General features: G+C 41.2%; 2 protein-coding genes and 1 long non-coding RNA gene across 3 annotated transcripts; 1 reads left to right on the top strand and 2 right to left on the bottom strand.

The window, feature by feature from the left end:
* Nucleotides 1–24: 24 nt before the first annotated feature.
* LOC148031058 (uncharacterized) lies at nt 25–1,148 on the bottom strand. The gene is made up of 4 exons (XM_087685538.1): nt 704–1,148; nt 422–480; nt 173–308; nt 25–36 (listed from the first exon to the last, which is right to left on the bottom strand). Exons 1-4 carry the CDS (start codon nt 1,058–1,060, stop codon nt 25–27), a joined length of 564 nt encoding a protein of 187 aa, XP_087541664.1. The 5' UTR covers nt 1,061–1,148.
* Nucleotides 1,149–1,283: 135 nt separating this feature from the next.
* On the bottom strand, nt 1,284–19,064 carry LOC148031057 (uncharacterized). Its single transcript, XR_015691839.1, has 3 exons — nt 18,979–19,064; nt 1,454–1,543; nt 1,284–1,374 (listed from the first exon to the last, which is right to left on the bottom strand). It is a non-coding gene; the product is annotated as an uncharacterized LOC148031057 (long non-coding RNA).
* On the top strand, nt 15,269–19,240 carry LOC148031056 (pentatricopeptide repeat-containing protein At1g03540-like). The gene has a single exon (XM_087684575.1). The coding sequence runs from the start codon at nt 15,486–15,488 to the stop codon at nt 18,288–18,290; it is 2,805 nt and encodes a 934-aa protein (XP_087540701.1). The 5' UTR covers nt 15,269–15,485; the 3' UTR covers nt 18,291–19,240.
* The last annotated feature ends 2,183 nt before the right edge of the window (nt 19,241–21,423 follow it).

Raw genomic sequence — 21,423 nt, 5'->3', positions numbered from 1 at the left:
CAAGCTACAAACTCAGTGCGCACACTACGATCCAACCTGAAATGCAAAAAAACCAAAAGTGATTACAAAACAACAAACTTATGCCATTGTAAGCAACACACCTACTAGGTACACACCTTGAAGTGGCTCTCTTTTGCCCCCTTGTCTTTGTGGGGGATCCATCCATGATCACATCAATGGTGCTACCCCCGATCGTGAAGACACAATGGGGGGGGGGGGGGGGGCCTCGTCGGCTCGAGAGGGGAAGAGATAGTGATAGGGGAGGGTCGCAGTGACAAGAGGCATGCTGTGTACCGCTTCCCCTCATCCTGCAATGCCATGTGTTATATTTTCATAACACAATGCAACCAATAAAATGCAACATGATGCCAAAAAGCATTAGACAATTTCGAAAGAATAAGCAACACATTTCACCACTAACCTACGATCCAACATCCTCAATGGCACGGGGGGACCCATCCTCAGGTAAGCCATCCAAATCTGTCTCAGGGTAATGTTCAACCATTTGCAACTCACGATGAGGACTGATGGCATTACCCTCACCATGAGAAGAGGTTATATCCAAAGTTTCAACAAAACATTACACTATTCATGCAAGAAAAAAGAGGCTAGACACTATTCATGCGAGAAAAAAGAGACAATCCATTTAAGATTTTTTTAAAAATCACAATACTCATGGAAGAGAAAGAGACTAGATACTTACATGTGCTCCATACCCCTTGGCAATGCGCCTTTTCGTGTGCTGGATATGATGCTCTCTCTTCGAATCGTATTTGACTAATGCTCTTCTCACAAATGCCTGGACGTACTCCTCATTTGTCATGGTGCGCTCTGTCTCCTCCAATAGGTCCCACAACTGCTGGGCTTGGGTATACTGGGCTCTCTCATACTTTCTCCTGGCCAGCTCTAGCTTCCTCTCTACATCGCCAAACCATGCCTCTGTCTTCCGTTGCCACGCACCGACAGTGGTGCGGGCATGCGATGTATCAGTCGGGCGACCTATCTTCCTATGTGGAATGTCGCACTCAATGCCATGCTCAACTATCAGATGCTCCACCATCCGTGCCCTCCTCACAATATTGACGTGGCGCTTTGGGCACAGGATGTCCGCACGGCACTGGCGGGCTATAGTGCCGTCGAGTAGAGCAATGTCCACATAGGCTGCACGACCCTACATACACATACATGTGCAGTGAGTGCCACTTCTATCTTACATTATTGAAAATTCTATAAAAAAAAGAAAATCGCACTTTCATAGCATCTACTCAATAAACATACTCTTACCGAGGGGCTGGAGAGGTCAACGTCATCATGTGTCTCGGATGCAATGTCCCCATGAGAATCTCTACGCACTTGACAACAAGATGATGAAACCTGAAAAGAACACAAATTGAAACAATCTAGAGAAACTGCTGCACACAATCCATATTCCAAAAGAAACAAGGAAACTTACCCTTTTCTTCACACGCATGGTCGAAGTACCCGCGGGGGATTGCACACGCGATGAGGCCTGACTCCTCGTGTGCAGAGCCATACAAACAACCTGCCAAGCAATCAATGCACATTTGAAAAACCCTGTTGCGAATGTTGAAAAACCAAGAACGCATTGAATGTAAAGCAATGTGAAAGAAGTGGATCATACTCAATTTTCAAACAACTATTCATGTGTACAAAGGTATCAAATTCACTTTCCACTACATGTGCATCTCACATTATTGAACAACGAACATAACCAAAATAAAAATCTACATTTAGTCACATTTAAAAGAAAGGTTGATAAATGTTTTCTAGAGTACAAGACCAAGGCATACTCCAACTTTTGTGATTGGAAGGTGTTTGTTGAAATGCAAACTTCTTTGAAGGTTCATGGTATAAGAGCATATCATGATGGAGAGTTTTGAGCCAAGATCTTTGACAAGTTTTGTAACGATTGTTCAAGCAAGATTTTTTTGAGATACTTCATTGTCAAACTCTAGATATTGACTTGTTGGCGTGTTTTATGTATATGCATATCTTAATAGTTACAACTGTCGATAAATAATGCACTCTTGGTATATGTACCAAGAATTGAATTTTGTGCTTGTTCATTTAATGTGTTACATGTGGAGCTAATTTGTAGGAAGTTTGCAATTCCGTGCCGAGGTGTGCAAAAACTTTAAACATCTCCAAAGAAGTACCTTGAGGGAGAAGTTAAACATAACAAATTTTTTGCCATATGGTTCTCTATGAAGCTCCATCTAGTCAAACACATAGAATTGGCCCACACATGATAATTCTAGATTATTCCGAATGCAAGCAAGTGTTAGTGATTTTTATGTTTAGTTAAGTCATCAATTTCAAGCTATACGTATACAGAGGCTAGTGCAACTCTAGAAAGTGGTACTAAAAATATATTTAAGATTTTGGAGCACTTTGGCTAGCAACCTAGCCAATTGATTTCAAAAATAGTATTTTTTGAGGGTATGTTCCTATTACAAAGAATTTTTCACAATTAATTCTAAAATTTCAAGACTTTGAATTATGGATAACATCATTAGAAAATATCAACATGAAATCTCTCCTTCCTAAGATCTTACTCCAACACCACATCGAACTTCTCCAACATGATTGATCCATTGAAAGTTATCAAAGTACTTCAAGAGCAAAAGCATCAAAATCAAGTATCACAATCCAAGAACACCCACATTGCTTGCATCCTTTGAAACATCTTTGATGCACAACAAGCCAAGAAGGGCTAGAAAATTAGCCATAAGTCTTAATCAAGTTTTTTATTTAACTAAGAAAAGAATGTCAATTTTATTTTAGCTTGGTTGAGCCAATAACATAATCGTTTTGACAAAGAATCTTTTCCCAAAAGGATAATTACTTAAAGCTTCACGTTTGTAAAACATTCTTTGTCATAGCTTTGACTATCCTACCACTTAGCACAAATTTCAAGAAAAAGGTAAAGGCACATTCCTTCTCAGTTTCACCTTGATGCTATGCGTGATTGGCTAAATCTAGCATCCAAGTAAAGTTCAACGATCTTAAACCTTCTTCACTTGACTATTGTTACCTCTTATGCTCATGATGTAGAAAATGAATTTCAAACCGTTGCACAACTCATCCAAAGTGAACAACCAAATAATCAAGCTTCACAACACCCCAATGTAGGTTACATTATCACAACACTAAAAAGGAAGCCAATGTGGGCAACACCCCAATGTAAGTAACACCACAACATAGAAAGATCTCAACCTCGCAAGGCTATCAAGCCAACGTAGACAAGACCCAAACTCCGCTAATGATGGACATTGAGGCGGTGCGATCGGCGGGCCAAGGATATCAAGCCAAGGCTTTGCTTCTTTAGGATTCCCTATAGCACTTGATCCTTGACTAGTCAAGGCACTAATACTTAAGATCACTCAAGCCCTCAATAGCTAAAGTCTACAAACATGACTCGATTAGTTGATCACAATGGACCTCTCAAGAGCCTAAAGCCAACCCCTTAAGACTGTCTTCTTGGCTCTCAACTACTTGAGGATTTGACAGGATTACTCAAGCTGGACTTAATAGCCAAGCCTTGGCCAATTGATCCGTTGATTGCTCAAGATTTGAGCTATATCCTAAGATTCGTGCCAATCTAGAAGTGTTTTACACCATGACTTGAGATCCACTCAATTAGTCAACTTGAGTTACCCAATCGGACTAATTACACTTAGGGAATCAATCAACTGTACTATGTACCATTCACACAGAGAGCACTCAAGAGAGCTCTCGACTGTTGACCCCACACCTAGCTTGACCCACCATTTTAAGTTTGTACGACTTGACTAGTACACCCTCCGAGCACTCAATTGCTCAAGAGAAACTATTACTTGACCAATGCTATTGCCCAAAGTGAGAACCTTCTATGCTCAATCCCTTGACTAAGCAAAAAGTTCTTTCTCAAGTAAACTGAACTTGAGCCTACTAAGACCCTTCACACCAACCAATCAAGCAAAGACTCTCAAGTCCCTCTTAAGCTCTAAGCTCAACCAACCAATGTAGGATTCCACTTGATAAACTTAGAATCCATTGAGTAGACTTGGACTTGAGAGAACCAAGCTACACACTTAGCCATTCCCAAGCCAACCCTTAAGACTAGACCCATTATTTAAGCCTTGGAGTAAACCCTAAACCTAATAACTCCATAGTTGAGTTTAAGCACCACTTGACCTTAAAGTGAATCCCTCAACTCAATTCTTAAGCTTGTGTCAACCCAAATAGACTAAAGCACTCAAGTGAGATATATTTGAGTACACTCGAAACAATAAATGCAGTGTAAACAAAAGTTTTGAGCAGAGAATCAAAACTTGAGTGTAAAACTGGGGGCCATGAAAGAGAGTAGAATCATTGTAGGAGTGTGTGTGTATGTGTGTGTCTTCACTTATGAAGACCCTACAACCACAATAGACATCTAAGGGAAGACCCATGATGCTATAAAAGGAACCCGCTACACATGAGGACATGAAAACCCAAAGACCGATAAAGGTTGAACCTTGTAAGCTTAAAAAGAACCTCACATATAATTGGTAATAACAACAAATAATGACAATTCAAATCGTTATAGGCCAAGTTGGCCAAGCACCTGTGCAATTAGACAAGAGAATATGCTAGAGACACTTTGTCTTGTGAGAAATGCGGGATCTAGAGCATGGCAAAAACGGAAGCTATGGAGGATGAAGAAATAAGTGTAGACTCATGATGGAAAGGACACTGTTTGTTACACAAGTGAATTAGGTTCCAAGATTGAGACTTGGACTCATAAACACAATCTTGTGTATGTGGACAATGACATTGACACTTTACTGAAATGAAAAGAGTACTATCATTGCACTAAGAAAGGAAGCAAGTACAATGCTTTATAGGAAAGTAGGAAACTGTAGTAGGCACCATTGTGCATATGGGATAAGTTAGCCTGTATGTCCTTGACCCTGAGACTCCATACAAAGAGGCTGTTTGAGTGTGATTGCTGATTCTCAACACCCCTCCTCAATCACAACTAGGAAAGGCACAAGGTGTGTAGAGGCTGTAATGAGAAGTTACATAAGGAGTTTACAAAGCTTATGGCAGGAAGCATTAGGGCAAGGAAAATACAAGGCTATTAAAACAGTCTATCAGAATTATGAGAGTACAAGGACTGATGAGTCTTGTCCTTCCGATCCTGGTGGTCTTCATCTTCATCTTCTTCTTCCTTTGCTCCATTTTCTTCTTCTTTTTTGACTGCGACTAGATAGGCCTTTTGGGATCTCTTTCTTGCGTGGCAGAACTTCTCGGTGTGTCCGGTCCTTTTGCAGAAGTCACAGAAGAGCTGATCCTTCTTGCCTTTGTACCTGTTGCCAACATATAATGCATGCTCATCTCTAGAGGTACTTGGTTCTTCTTTAGTTTTTAGCTTCTTTTCTTCTTCTAACAGTGATGCCTGGATATCAACAAGTTCAGGATTTGGCATGTTGATTAAAGTTGTTGATACATTATTATATTCAGGAGGCAAGCTCTTAAGTAGAACACCGATGCAAACATCTTCATCCATTTTAATGTTGATTCCTGCAAGTTGGGTTAGGAGTCCTCCCATGTAATTAAGATTTGTGGCAAGTGATGTGCTGGACTTCATTTCAAGCCTGAAGAACTCAATCAGGAGACCATACTTTGATGATTTAGATTGTGCACCGAACAGGGTGTCAAGTCTTTTCCGTGTATCCTATGAGGTCTCACAGTTATCCACATGATGAATATAACTGTCGTCTAGCTCCAGTTTAATAATGGCGTGAGCTCTGTCATCATTCTTTTGCCAAGTAGTTGCAAGGTCCGCGTCCCGAGGTTTCTTCTCTTTGCCATTTGTGATGGCCCAGAGACCCTTCTTCATCAGGATGAGCTTGATGCGGGTTTGCCAAGTGTGGAATCCGACTCCTTTGAATCGAGCATTTGGAGATTCTTTGCCCATGTTAGATTTACGGGAACAGTAGCAAATCAACTTCAGACTTTATTAGATTTGAGCAACAGAAGAATTGATTGAGAGACACAAGTGCTAAAAAGCACTAACTGAGTGTCAATGAATACCAAATCTGCAAAAGTCTTTTACTCCAAGTGATCTTCCCCTTCTTGATTTGATGCTGATGCCTTCAGATCTGAATGACAGTACTTTAGTGAACTTCAGAGAGTATTGCTCAGTGATTAAAATCACTGTTGATAACTTCAGTGAGAGAAACAGTGAAAAATGTCAAGATTTTGAAGCTTTTGGCTATGGTGGAATTAGGGTTTCTGAGACAGGGGCCTGGTTTTTTCAACATTGCAGGAGCTATACTTGATCATTTTAAAAAATTTTTACATGCCTAGGAAGCTGACTTCATGGGCTATCAAAGCCCCATGGAAATCGTATAGATCGCAGACAGCACGGCGCACGCAGGGAGCTCGAACAGACACAGCGCAGATCTGGACAGTGACAGCGAATTTCTGCAATGCTGGAGCTGTAGATCACCAATGTTGGTGTTTAAAGTGACAGGAAGCTGCGCCCTGAGCCAAGGAACATTTCTCCAGAAGAAATTGTGTTGAAATTCTGCCTGTGGAGGGAGATCAAGAAGCTCCAAGTGAGCTGGGTCCTGTTGCCTATGGAGGACACCCACAGCAGAAGCAGAGAAGATTGACAATGCTGAACTCCAAGGTGTATAATGCTTAGGTGTCAGGTGCCAAGGAGGAGGTCTTTATGTTGGGGAAGATTCCCCCAGAAGGAATCGTGAAGAGATATGGTCTCTATGAGGAGATATAAGTGTTCAAAGCAGGGTATGTGCTGTGTAGCTATGGCTGCCAAGCATGGCAGTGAGAAGAAAGAGTAGGAGATGAGGTCCTAGACTTGGCCTGAGCTGGACTGAGCTCAAGCTGAGCTAGATGAGAGTGAACTGGAGTTGGAGGAGCAGTGCCATGCCCGTCTGTGCTCTGATACCATGTGAGAAATGCGGGATCTAGAGCATGGCAAAATGGAAGCTATGGAGGATGAAGAAATAAGTGTAGACTCATGATGGAAAGGACACTATTTGTTACACAAGTGAATTAGGTTCCAAGATTGAGACTTGGACTCATAAACACAATCTTGTGTATGTGGACAATGACATTGACACTTTACTGAAATGAAAAGAGTACTATCATTGCACTAAGAAAGGAAGCAAGTACAATGCTTTATAGGAAAGTAGGAAACTGCAGTAGGCACCATTGTGCATATGGGATAAGTTAGCCTGTATGTCCTTGACCCTGAGACTCCATACAAAGAGGCTGTTTGAGTGTGATTGCTGATTCTCAACATGTCTACCACCATGTCACTATAGTAGGGAACTAGACCTCCATGATGGAGAAGGAACAATCACTAAAGGACATGCCAAAAGACTTCCACAAAATGCTAGAGGTAGGTTTTGAGCCACTATAGGAAAGGATACTTGTGAGCTAATAGACATATCCTACATTAATGACAAGATGAACCCCATGATAGAAGAAACAATAATACGAGATGCTAGTAGCATAGAGCAAGTGGACCTTAAAAAAGATCATGGACTTGACTCTAGAAGCCCAACACGAGAAGGAGAACATCCAATGAGAGACAGATAACATCATGAGGCTACTTTTGAGTGCATAGCTTACATGAGGCTACTATTAAATGCATGGATTATAGGACATATAATGATAGGCATGCTTGGCTTATAAGCCATATAATGACTAACTCTCACACTAATTCTTGCCAATCTAGTGCAAAGAAAGTTGCTTGGTGACACTAATGCCCTCTAGGTCAAGACCTAGATAGCCAATGTTTAATCCCCTAATAGGCCAATAATTCACTAGTGATTGGAATATGACATTGACTATGGGGGGCAGATCTCATGGATTTGGAACCACCATCTATGAAGAAAGATTATCTGGGATTCTTAACCCTCAAGAATGACTTGATAGATGTAACTACATCCTTGATAAACAATCGGGAGGCAAGATTCACTTGGCTAAACCATCACCAAGATGCCTTATGAAGAGCCATTGAACTAGATTGATCTTTCACATCGCATCAAGGTGGGTGGTGGCATTGCAATGCAAGATGCATGCCCTCCATCATGTGATAGACTATGATAACACCAATGATCTTTGCTTTTAGGATCGCCACCTATACTCCATTAACAGGTAGCTCCCCTTTAAGATTGGCATGGCCTTCCTTAAGGAGTAGAAATTCTTAGAGCTAGTTAGTAGTGCTTGGTTGGAGCTGCATGTACCCTCACCATTGATGAAAACTATAGTGCTCGAGTTAATCACACTTATCTCTAAGAGTTGTGGTAGGAGGAACGTGTTTCAAAGAAGAAGATCCATCTTTGGGCAAATCGAAGGAAGAAGGTTCCTTTTACTTGTTCTTTCTTTTGAATCTCATGATTTTTTGCTTCTCAAGACCCTTCAAAACATTGAGAATTACATGTAGGATCAAGAAATGGTTCATTTTCAAGGTTTGAAACTACAATTAAAGGCATCTTGGGAATCTCATGATTTTTTGCCTCTCAAGACCCTTCAAAACATTAAGAATTACATGTAGGATCAAGAAATGGTTCATTTTCAAGGTATGAAATTACAATTAAGGCATCTTGGGATTTAGGGGATGCCCCCATCAAGTTCTATTTCGATTCCCTAAGAAGCAAGCATAGAGAATAGAATATCATCTTGCTAGATGATAATAGTGGGCAAAAATTCTACTTTGATGCAAAAATTGCAAGGATCTTCTGTAACCACTTTGCAACACTAGTGTATAGGAGGTCACTCTTATGAGGCCCAACTCGCTGACTTTTTGAAGTGCATTAATAGTAGGCTCCATGGATACCTATAGTGTCCCAACTCTTAATTGGGCTTTCACGTAAAGAAGTTAAAGGATAGCCTTCATCGTGAAGAAAGCAAAGTCCCCGTGTCAAATTATTTCAATATCTGTGGAACATCTATGTGTTGAGAAACACGGATCTAGAGCATGGCTATGGTGGTTCAAAGACGGGAACAAGACTCATGTAGGCATAGACTCAGACACTGGCTGTCACACAAGTGAATTAGGTTTCAAGATTGAGACTTGAACTCATAAACACAATCTTGTGTGTGGACAATGACACTGACACTTTACTGGAAGGAAAAGAGTACTATCATTGCATTAAGAAAAGGAAGCAAGTACAATGCTTTATAGGAAAGTAGGAAACTACAGTAGGCACCACTGTGCATATGGGATAGGTAAGCCTGCATGTCCTTGGCCCTGAAGCTCCATACAAAGAGGCTGTCAGTGAGTGTGATTGCTAAATCTCAACACCCCTCCTCAATCACAACTAGAAAGGCACAAAGTGTGTAGAGGCTATAATGAGAACCACCTGCAAAGTGTGGGCACACCACAAACACGGTAGACACCAGAGGCCGTCACAGAAAAGGCTAAGTGTGGGCACCAAAACATGATGGACATCCAGAGGCTGTAACAGGGGCCTCACAAAGTGTACAAGGACTGTAGTGCCAAGTTACATGAGGAGTTTACAAAGCTTATGGCAAGAAGCATTAGGGCTAGGAAATACAAGGCTTTTAAAACAGTCTATCAGAGTAATGAGAGTAGAAGGACTGATGAGGCTTGTCCTTCCGATCCTGTTGGTCTTCATCTTCATCTTCATCTTCATCTTTTGGTCCATGGTCTTCTTCTTCTTTCACAGCTGCCAGATAGGCCTTTTGAGACCTCTTCCTAGCATGACAGAACTTCTCAGTGTGTCCGGTCCTTTTGCAGAAGTCACAGAAGAGCGGTTCCTTTTTACCTTTGTATCTATTGTTTACATATAACATTTTTTCATCCTTTGAAGTGCTAGGCTCTTCTTTGCTTTTAAGTTTCTTTTCTTCCTCTAGTAGAGAGGCTTTAATATCAACAAGTTGAGGATCAGGCATATTGGTTAGAGTGGTTGATACATTATCATAGGCAGGAGGCATACTTTTTAACAAGACACCAATACAAACATCTTCATCCATTTTTAGCTTTATCCCTAAAAGCTGGGTTAGGAGGCTTTAGATGGGATACCAGGGATATATGAGGCTTCATATCAAGTTGGAAAAATTCAATCAATAGACCATACTTAGACGACTTTGACTATGCACCAAACAAGGTATCAAATTTGTCCCAAGTGTCATGGGACGTGTCACAGGCATCCACATGATGGATGTAGCTATCATCCAATTCCAGCTTAATGATGGTTTGTGCCTTGTCATCATTCTTCTGCCAAGTAACTGCAAGGTCCGCATCTCGAGGTTTCTTTTCTTTGCCATTTGTGATGGCCCATAGACCCTTCTTCATTAGGATGAGCTTGATGCGGGTTTGCCAGGTGTGAAACCCGACTCCCTTGAACCGAGCATTTGGAGAGTCTTTTCCCATGTTGGATGGCTAGAGCAGCAGCAAATTAGCTCCAAGATTCTCAGATTTTACAAGTGAAAGAGCAGATTACAATGTGTCAAGAGACACAAGTAATGGTAGTGTGAAAACACACTATGTAGAGACTTGATGTTGAGCTTGAATCTTCCTTGCTCAGGGTCATCGATCCTTCTTCAATCTTCTCAGGTCCTTCCCCTCCTTGATTTGGTGCTGGGACAGTAGATCAGAGTGGTAGTGGGTTGTTCCAAGTGGCAGGAGAGAGAAAATGATGAGATTTTTGAGCTTTGATAAAACTGGCTATGGTTGACAGTTTAGGGTTTCAGATAGGGGCCTGGTTTTTTGCAGATTGCAGGAGCTGTAGTTGATCATTTTGAAAACTTTTTTTAATAGAAATGAAGCTTACTTAAAGCTCTTCCAAAGCCCTATCCTCCTCGTCAAGATCGCAGCATCTACAGTGCGCGCAGAGCGGACGAACACACCAGGTGCAGATTTTGTCAGCAGACACGAATTTCGACAATGCCGTGCTAGTTGATCAACAATGTGGACGATTTTTGTTCCAGGAGGGAGCGCCCTAAGTAGAGAAAGATATGTATAGAAGAGAGTTCATGAAGATATGCTCTACATATATGAAGGCTCCATGGAGGGTATGTCCTGCAGGTGACAGTTGAAGACTATGGCAGGACTGAGAATTTTCACAATGCTGAGCTTTAGATAGCCAAATGTCATGGATTGATGTGATACAGGGAAGCGTTGTGAGCTGGGGAACACTTTTCTAGAAGGAAGCTCCAAGAGATTTTACCTGTGGAGTGAGATATAAGCGACTCAATCTGATAGGGTGCTGCTGGCTATGGTTACCATGGAAGCTCAAGTGAAGGTAGAGTTGGGAGATGAAGTCCTGGGATGAAACTGAGCTGACCAGAGGTTAATATGGGCTGGGAGAGAGCAGAGGAGAGCTAAGCCGAACTGAGCCATGCCTGACTGGGCTTTGATACCATGTTGAGAAACACAGATCTAGAGCATGGCTATGGTGGTTCAAAGACGGGAAGAAGACTCATGTAGACATAGACTCAGACACTGACTGTCACACAAGTGAATTAGGTTTCAAGATTGAGACTTGAACTCATAAACACAATCTTGTGTGTGGACAATGACACTGACACTTTACTGGAAGGAAAAGAGTACTATCATTGCATTAAGAAAAGGAAGCAAGTACAATGCTTTATAGGAAAGTAGGAAACTGCAGTAGGCACCACTGTGCATATGGGATAGGTAAGCCTGCATGTCCTTGGCCTTGAAGCTCCATACAAAGAGGTTGTTAGTGAGTGTGATTGCTGAATCTCAACATTATGGTCATGGCTTATACAATCTTGTTAATGTATGTGTGCCTAATGCCTCTCTACATGCAAGAGTGAATGAATTTTAGGTAAAACTAATACCTAAAGGCTTGGAGAGGAGGAAGGCTAAGTCAATGTAGGATATTGGATCTTAGCTAAGGTGTTGGTACTCATGATGAGATTACCCCTTGTGAAGATTGTCCACAAGGCACAATATGGTTTTGCTAATGGTGGGAAGATCCACAATTCCATCCTAAAGCTAGTGCTTGCACTTCAATTGTGTGATGCACATAGGAATGTCATTATGTTGATAAGCCTAAGCCTAGATATGGCATATGAATAGATGAGTTGGTGCTTTATTAGAGGTGTGATTAGCTAGTTAGGGCTTTAGGTCATGATTCAAGCTTGTCATATAGGCCCTATTCAACATGGCAACATCTAGAATCTATGTTAATGGGATTCTTAAAGAGTCCTTTGGCCTAAACATATCTATCTGACAAGGGTGCCCCTTCACCCCACTTCTATTTGCCCCAGTCATAGATGCTCTATTAATGGATTTGGAAGCAAAGGCAACAATGTCACTATTAGGTGTTTAATATTGCCATATGGGTAGCCCTTTCTGGGAAAAATGTTCAATGATGACAATACAAATCTCTTGCATGCTAATAAAGACTCCTTGAAATCTCTTATTAAGTACGATCAATTTAAAGTAGTGTCTAGCTCTATCATAAGCATAAACAAAACTAAAGTGCTCCTTTTGAACTATGAAGAGGAAGAGATGTCTTGGATTTAGGATTACAACCTCAAAAGAATTGAGGTGGGAGAAACTTTTGATATCAAAGGGCCCCACTTGGATCTAAGGACTAACTACCTCATGGCCAAGTTCGATGCCAAGATGATAAAGTGGTCCTTTAGAGGCAAATATGACTCACACTCAATCTCTTAGCAATTTCCCACAACACCTCAAAAGGAAGGGGGTGGGGCCTATGGACACTAAAAGATAAGGTAGATAGACTAGCACTCTCCTAGCTTAAGAGAATGATTGAGGTGTAGCCTTGGACAGCCAGCATGAAGCACTTTATCACTAGTGTAGCAACCCCACGCGAACACTAGAAAGACCTTAGGCACATTGCAAATGCCTCAAAGTCAAAGTACAAGATCAATGATAGCAAATTCCTTGATACGAGCTGAGAAAATATTCCTAGAAGAGTGCTAATGCTCGTTGACAGAGAGGCAAAGTGGTAGATCTAACTCCTCACTCAATAGGCTAATTTTGCTATCTAAAGAAGCCTTTGAGGAGGACAAAGCCTTGGTAGACTCTAGCCCCAATTGTCCAAGACCTTAAGCAATAAAGTTTTCCAAAACTAGTTTGATATATGGGATGATAACCATGGCTCTAGAAGTCAAAAAGTGTTGGAATCTAGGGTACTTCATTAGTCAGTTGTTGATATCCTAAAGATCCAAGCCAAGAAATGTCAACACTAGCACTTATTGGTCTTGTGAATGATAGCCAAGGGTTTGCCGATTAAGGCAGATATAACCAAATACGGCTAGTACTACTTGGTGCTACTTTTGTGAGAGGGTAGATGAAGATGCCTTGCATGTTTTTTGGAAACATAAAGAAAGAAACGCTCTCTAAAGGCTTGTGAAGAAATGGATGAACGAGGCCTCGTTGAATGCAAGCATCAATTTCACGAATGCACTCTCAGGAGATCAAGGGCATATTGACAATGAAACTTGGAAGGCATGACAAATAGTTAGACTTGTCGCTTTAAGACCAAATATGGCAAGCTAGAAATTATGTGATTAATAAATATTCAAGATCAAATAGAGCTGCTCTATAAAGGAGAAGCCTTAGTTATTTTGCGGAAGAGTAGGTCCAAAATAGTCGAATTTAAGGTGGTTTTTGGAAACTTAAAGAAGTTATTTGATGTTATGGACTGAATCAATGTATTAGCTTTTGGTTGTTCACCTCTTTATAAGGTAAAAATGAATATATTTTCCTTTCACATTTTAAAAAAAGTGTCATGCCATATGATTTGTCCTATTTAACTACATTAGATCTTACCCTTAGGAGATGCAGTATGGAAATACAAAGCCTTAATTAAGGCGAGTGTATTTCTCTTTAGTTTCATGGTTTAGAGTTGTGGCGCTGGGAGGGGGATGTTATAAATAGGGACTTCTAGGACATATCCACCTTTGGGACAATCTAAAACCTAGGCATTGAGTTGTCCTCACCTTTTTTGGGCACTAGGATCATTTCTAATTGACAACATTGTGTTTGAATGCCAAGCCAATGCCCAAACACCCCAAGAGATTCCCTAAAGCTCAGGTGAGAAGAGCTCACTTCCATGCACAAAATATTTGAAAAACACACATGTACGTACCACCCTATGTAAGGAACTTGCCTCATAGAATTAATACTCCTCCTTCCAAGACCCCTATTTGCTACATGCATGCCTTCATGCTTGCAGAACTATTGTTGTGATAGATATGATTTCTTGTTCAATCAAGACATTGCAATCAAGATATTCATGCATTGTAATATATGATTATTAGTCACTTGCATGCCTCCTAACATGCATTGCAATCAAGACATGTATTGCAATCAAGACATTCATGAGTATTGTTGACATGGAAACCTTCATCACGATCATTTAAAAAAAATACCTTCGATGTGCTCGAGGATGGCGGTTGAGGGATTGGCTTAAGCTATGCATCTCTTCTCTCTTCACTGCTAAGGCTGCACAATCACTCGTCAATGCATGGCCGATCCTTTCAGTAGCCCACACGATGGCAACCCAGTCAGGCCAGGATTCTTCTACCCGAGATTTTTCTTCTCCTTCTTCTTTGGACCCGCAGTCATACAACTGCAATGGCACGATGACACATGCAAGTTCGGAAGGAAACTGCGTGCAGTAGTCCGAGGTTATGAGGCACGATGGCCAATGCAAGTTCTGCCACAATAGCGTTGTGCACGATGGCGATCCTCAGGCGAAGGTGGGCAGCGATGGCGATGGCGATGGCGGGCAGCGATGGCAATGGCAAGGATCTGGGCAGCGATGGCCGATGATGGCGATGGCGATGGCGATGGCGAAGGTGGGTTCCTCAGGCGATGGCGTTAAAAAATGGAAGCCCGAAAAAAACCAGGGTCTCGCATGCAAGAGTCCAGTCGGGCGGGCAACCCAAATAGTAAACCTACCCGACTCCCCCTCCCGCCTGACTGAGCCCTTCTCCCCTCAAATCCATGATTGCCACGCGTGCCAACCCGGTTTGAAGTACCCCCCCCTTCGTTGTCGTGATGCCTCTACCTGATGCCCGGTGAAAATCGCGGGCCCCATCCACGTGCCACATGACCCATCAAATTGACCGACAGTCCCTCTTCTCCACCAAACCGGGTTCCCTTTAGCGCCAAACCGGGTTTACACCCAAGACTAGGTTTACTTTCATTGGCAGGGTTTACTTTCGTGGGCCGGGTTTACCTTGGGCCAAAAGCAGGGGCCCAGATCCTCCCAGGGATCCACGGCCCCCTCAACCGTAGATCCCAACTCAAACCACCCCGAGGCACATAGTCCAGAGGGGCGAAGAACTATGGAGACGCAGATAATGCGGATTAAAGCTTCGAATTCATAGCTCCATCAGCAAGTTCTCTGGTGGAAGGAACACTGCAAGCCCAAGAGGTTTCCAGCTCGCTCGCAGTGTAGACTCTTTTGAGTGATGGCTTTGTACGATCCATGGTGGCCTTTGCATTGTACCTCCATCCATCTGTCAGGAGGGGGCCCCATTGTTTTGCCAGCAACAAAAGTATCAGGGTTCAAGGAGTCACACAGAACAATTACAGTGTCAATGAATGGGGGATCCATTGTCTTGCCACCACAAGAAGCATCGGGGTTCAAGGACTCGCACAGAACAACTGCAGTGTCAGTGAATGGGAGCCTGCACGGGCCTATGCATCACTGGCAAGCTTCCAGCATCAGGAAATCAAATATGAAGGATCAGCTCTGCCCAGCAGCCACGGCAGTGGGCAGCTCTATCAATCCCCAATGCTCAGCAGGGGTGCGCACACGCAGGACCACCTCAGTATAAAGGAGGAGGATGCTGGTTTCTCCCTGAATTTGATTAAAACCCTTTGTGCAGAAGGAGAGCTCAGCAGGGCTATAGATGTTCTGTTTTGCACCCATGCAGTCCCTCCATGCGAGGTTTACCTCATACTGTTAGCAGCATGCAGTGGTAAGAAGTCTGGCTCTCAAGCCAAGCGGGTTCACCAACACCTTTCCCAGCATAGGCTTGAACATACGAGCTTGTTTGGCAACCCCTTAGTGGTCACATTTGTCAATTGTGGTTGTCTCAAAGAAGCATGGCAGGTTTTTTTAAAATTGCCACATCAAACTGTCGTCACTTGGAAGGCTATCATCTCTGGTTATTCACAATGTGGATTGGCTCATGAAGCATTGAGGATGTTTGCTTATATGCAAGCGGAAAGAGTGGAGCCAGATGAACACATATTTATGATCCTGTTCAAAGCCTGTGCTAGTGTTTTTGCTATTGAAGAGGGTCAGAAACTATTCATTGATGTCTGCTGCAAGGGTTATGATGGAAATATTTTTATCAGGGGCACCCTTCTAAGCATGTATGGTTCATGTGGGAGGATATTGGAAGCAGAGAATGTGTTCAGCAAGTCTTGTGTGCGTGATCTAGTACTATGGAATCTGATGATTTCGCTGCATTATGAGCATGAAGAAATTGAGAAGGCACTAGAATTATTCAGTGCCATGGTGTATGAAGGTGTGAACCCAAATGAGCGGACATATGTGATAGTGCTTCAGGCTTGTGCTGTTCTGGCTGAGAGGGAAGAAGCTCTTATTGTTGGAGGGCAGCTCGTTAGAGTTAAATCATTACATACGGGTCACTTTTTACATGCTGATGTGTTGATGCATGGCTGTTCTCTACAAATCTTTGTGGGGAGCACCCTTGTGAGCTTGTATGGCAAGTGCGGAAGTCTATCAGAAGCAGAAAAAGTGTTCAATAGTCTGAGTGTGCGTGATACAGTTTCATGGAATGTAATGCTCTCTGCATATGTAGAGCAATATCAAGGAGAAAAGGCTTTGCAGCTGTATAGACAAATGCAAGCAGAGTCTGTTGATGCTGAACCGCACACATTTATTCCTGCCTTTCAAGCCTGTGGGATGCTGGCTGAGGAAGAAGAATCTTGGGGTGAAGATGCATGTTTCAGAATAGGGCAAGCATTGCATGCTGACAGTCGGAAGAAGGGTTTTTCTTCACATATTTTTGTTGGGGCCTCTATTATCAGTATGTATGGTAAATGTGCTAGCCTTTTGGAAGCAGAAATTGTGTTCAATGAATTATGTCATTCTGATGTGGTAGCATGGAGTGCAATCCTATGGGCTTATGCGGAGGAGGGCCTAGGGAGAGAGGCTCTGCAGTTGTACAGACAAATGCAACAGGAAGGTGTGGGTCCAGACCAGCAGGCCTTTGTGACTGCTCTCAGAGCATGTTGTATTCTTGCAGAAAGGAACTTCGTTACCAATGAATGTGGTCAGTCAACCAAAGAAATTGCTCTCGAAATTGGTAAGGCTTTACACATAGATGCTCGAAGAAGGGGCTTTGATTCAAGTGCTTTTGTTGGGAGTACCCTGGTAAATATGTATGCAAAGTGTGGAAGCATTATAGAAGCAGAAACTGTGTTCAATAAGTTGTCGAAGCCCAATGTTGTATCACGGAATTCAATGCTCGCTATGTATGCTGAAGTGGGAGACTATGAAAATGCTCTACTGCTCTATAGACAGATCCAGAAGGATTGTGTACCCCTTGATGAGATCACTCTTCTCTGCATGTTGCAGGCTTCTATTGCAACAGGCAGTGTGGATATATGCTTGCAGCTCCATTGTGCCATTGTCGCTGCTGGTTACCATCTTGATTCACTTTTAGCAAGCACTTTAATTCATGCATATTGGAGCTGTGCAAGCATGGTTGATGGAGAAGCAGTCTTTGATACACTCTATCACCCTGATGTTGTGACATGGAATGGATCCTTGTCTGGTCATGCTCGTATAGGGGATTGTTTGACAAGTACACACATGTTTGGCGAAATGCAAGCAGCAGGTACAAAGCCTGATGAAATCACTTTTTTGTCTCTCTTGTCTGCTTGTGGTTATGTGGGTCTTGTCGAAAAGGGTGTTGAGGTTTTTGAATCTATAAGCTTTGATTATGATCTCCCTACAGAATCGAAGCATTATGCTTGTATTGTAGACCTCTTGGGGCGTGCAGGGGACTTCACCAATACAGAAAACTTGCTGTGGAGCATACCCATGCAAGCTGATGTGGACATTTGTATAGTTTTGTTGGGTGCATGTCGTACACATGGAAATTTGGAGTTGGGGAAACAGACATTTGATTATGCAATGCATTTGCAGCCTCAGAGAAGTGGTGCATACATCCTAATGTCTGAGATGTATGCTGATTCGAGGCCTCTGGAATGTACTGTTGAGATTGATGACACCTTCACTAGTTTTAATTAATATAAATTCTGTCTCGAAAGGATATGTTACCACAAGATCCATTCTTCTACTTGTTAAAATAGTGGGTTCCTTGAACATGTTCAGCTTATGTTCCTAAAGCAAATGTGCAGCTATATATGGGTATATTAGTAGTCCAAAACATTGGACACCTTCACTTGCTGATGATTCATTTCTGATTTGACCCTCTCCAATTACTAGCCAAGGCAATGTCCAAGCCACTCCCGTGAGTAGGATTTTTGATGAAGTGTGGCTCATACCTTAGATGCAATCCTGAGATTTGTTAAGAGCTGACTTGAAATGTCAGTTCAATCAGTCTAGTAATCAGTCTTCCATGTGCAAAACATGAAACCATGCTATGATACAGGAAGAGTACATCAAGGAAGAAAGCAAGGTACAACATGAGAACTGTCCTGTGACTGCTAGCATTGATGTTGAAAATCAACAAGATACTGGATGCGATATTGTATCAAGTGCAAAGCTATTGTTACTTTTGGAATCATATGGCAATTTTAATCATGCCAGATGCAATTTATTCTCAATCGAGATGAAAAGTAGATGAAGGGACACCCATGTAATATGATATAATTATTGTCAGAGCAAGTTACAAGGTGAATTGAAAAGCTATACTGATACATACAAGAGAATGAAGTAGATTATGAAAGAATAAACTTGAGTTTAGACTCCTTACCAAAAGGTAACATAACCAGGCTGCGAGTTGATCAAATTCTGAATCTCAAACCTAAATACTATATTGCTTGTTTCCATAGCCCTCAGATATTGTGAAGTGCTGCAAATAGAAAACACACACCAGCCATACCTAGACAGTATTGGTGATGCTCATTTTGTCGTGGTGATGTTCTGTAAGTTTTAAGTAATCTAAGGATCTATGTACACAACGCAATATTGTATTGAGTGTATAGTTGTGCTTGAGGACCTTTTCTCTTGTAACTTAAGTAATGAAGGTATTTTCTTGTCATAAACCTTTGCTTGTGGCTAAAGTGTTGCTCTATGCAATATTCTTTCTCTAGAGTACCATGCACCTTCTGTTGGAGCATAAGAACATAACTGATGGGAACCTCCTCTAGTGCCACAATAGTAGTCAACTCAAAAGTAGCAAAATTCTTGCTTGTTGCCATTTAATTATTTTTTTGCAAGAATTTTCTTACAAGGAGGCCTCAGTGTTTGGTCATGGAGCTAACTTCACTAGAAAGAAAAATGGGCTTTATGATTAATTAAAATGAACTTTAATTTTGGTATCCCTAGCTCTTGGTATGGGACCATTGCACCATTGGTAAGCATTCAATACCAAGGCTTGATGCGACAAGTATACAAGTTATTTGATACAAGGATAGACTAAAAATAACAAGCTATAATGTAGAGTTTTCATTAAATTGAAAATTTGTATCTTAGAATTCACTAACATTGAAAGTTTTGCCTGGTAAGCAACTTACTTAGGATACTTAAGAGTTATAAAGTAAGCCTTGCTTAAGTTTGGTCTATTAAGTAGCTCACTTATGATTAAGGATCCAAGCATTAATTAGTTTTTTATTTAAAAATAAAATTAGATTAAGGAGTAATTAGTTACTCGTTTAGAAAGTTGATCTTGGCTATTTGGGCTCTTTTCTCTCATTTGAGTAACCCAAGTTTGGAGATGGTCATTCTTTTTTTCTTTGCTGCAAAAGTTACATTTTTTAACCATGAAATATGAGTTGATAACACATATGAAGTTGGGACAATAATCAATCTTTTTCGCTTTGCATGGATAATCCATTGGATAGCTTTGTAACTCATTTGCAGCATGATATATTGATGTTTTTGACCTAATTCTTATTAAAATAGGTCATTGTAGTACTATCGGTTGAGATTCTCTCTTTTGCTTTGAGATCTAAGCCTTATATGTTCAATGATAGCACACATGAAGTTGGGACAATAGGCAATCTTCTCCTCTCCATATGGTAATCCATTAGGTAGCTTTGTAACTCCATTTACATAAAAGTATATTACTATTTTTTACCCGATTCTTATTAAAACATGTTTTCACAATGCTATAGGCTACGATCCTTTTTTCTCCTTTGAGATTTCAAGCGTGTGCACTTTTTGGATAACTTTGCTTCAAGAAAATCATTTTCTTATAGTTCTATCGCGAGAAATTTCAAATGTTAGCTCTTATTTTTGGATTTGGCAAGTTGAAGTATTCATACATATTTTTACATACTATACAGTTCTTGGCGGCCACCTTGAAGGTAACCAAATCATTATGCACCTATGGATCAGTTATGTCATATGAAGTGACCTAAATACAAACATTCTAGTGTAAAAAATGCATAGAAATATTAAGAAAATGCAATATAATATATAATTGAATGTATATTGTAGTGAATTGTGATAGCAATACTAATATAACGTGCAAGTTTGAATTTACTCAATTTGCAGTGAATTGGGTGTGCAAATTGGAGGGCAAAGCATTTGGATTGATACATAAATAGCATTGAGGCTTCATAGAGTAGTTTGGAATTGACATTTGTATGTTCTATGCACGACAATCTAGAAATTCATGTACAAGCATTGACTTTGAATTTCCTTGCTAGATTAATATAAATTCTAAGTCTCAATGGTCTTGTGATTATTGTATACATTAATCAATTTATAGTTAAATAAGTTTTCTCTTCATCACATGCACACACAAACACACAAATGCTCATGTTGAATATTTTTGGAGAGACATCTGGTAGCATTGATATCATACTCTACATGTGTTGAGACAACCTACCCACCTACCACTATTCGACATGACAACTGTGTGTGTAGCTGTCCAGCATGTGTGTGTGTGTGTTTTCAATAAGTCGGTACTTGACTTAACCATAGTCAGTGATTAGTTTCTTTGGTCACTTAGACCTAGTTAATGTATTGAGTTAGTTAGTGTGTGATGGAATAATGAAGAGAAGAAGAGAGTACATTGCTCTCTGAGTTTGCCCCTAGTGGGTGTCTCTCTCTCTCTAAACTTGAACATGGTGTCAGAGCAGATATAAGGACAGACCCAATATTCGTCAAGAGTACTATCACAATAGTTAGTATTCCCATTAGAGCAGTAACCTCTCTCTCATTCAAGGTTCTGTTGAATAAGACCAATGGT

Source organism: Lygodium microphyllum, chromosome 9, assembly GCF_053477565.2.
Source record: "Lygodium microphyllum isolate KBCC chromosome 9, Lygodium_microphyllum_v1.1.10, whole genome shotgun sequence".
NCBI classification, from domain to species: domain Eukaryota; kingdom Viridiplantae; phylum Streptophyta; class Polypodiopsida; order Schizaeales; family Lygodiaceae; genus Lygodium; species Lygodium microphyllum.
This window is presented reverse-complemented; position numbering and strand designations above follow the sequence as displayed.

Excerpts from the sequence above, each read along its gene's own strand:
- LOC148031056 (XM_087684575.1), top strand. The coding sequence starts at position 15,486 with ATGGTGGCCTTTGCATTGTACCTCCATCCATCTGTCAGGAGGGGGCCC.
- LOC148031058 (XM_087685538.1), bottom strand. The coding sequence starts at position 1,060 with ATGGTGGAGCATCTGATAGTTGAGCATGGCATTGAGTGCGACATTCCA. Across the intron at positions 481-703 it reads CCAAGGGGTATGGAGCACAT|ATTTGGATGGCTTACCTGAG; the intron begins GTAAGTATCTAG and ends ACCCTGAGACAG. Across the intron at positions 309-421 it reads TTGAGGATGTTGGATCGTAG|GATGAGGGGAAGCGGTACAC; the intron begins GTTAGTGGTGAA and ends ATGGCATTGCAG.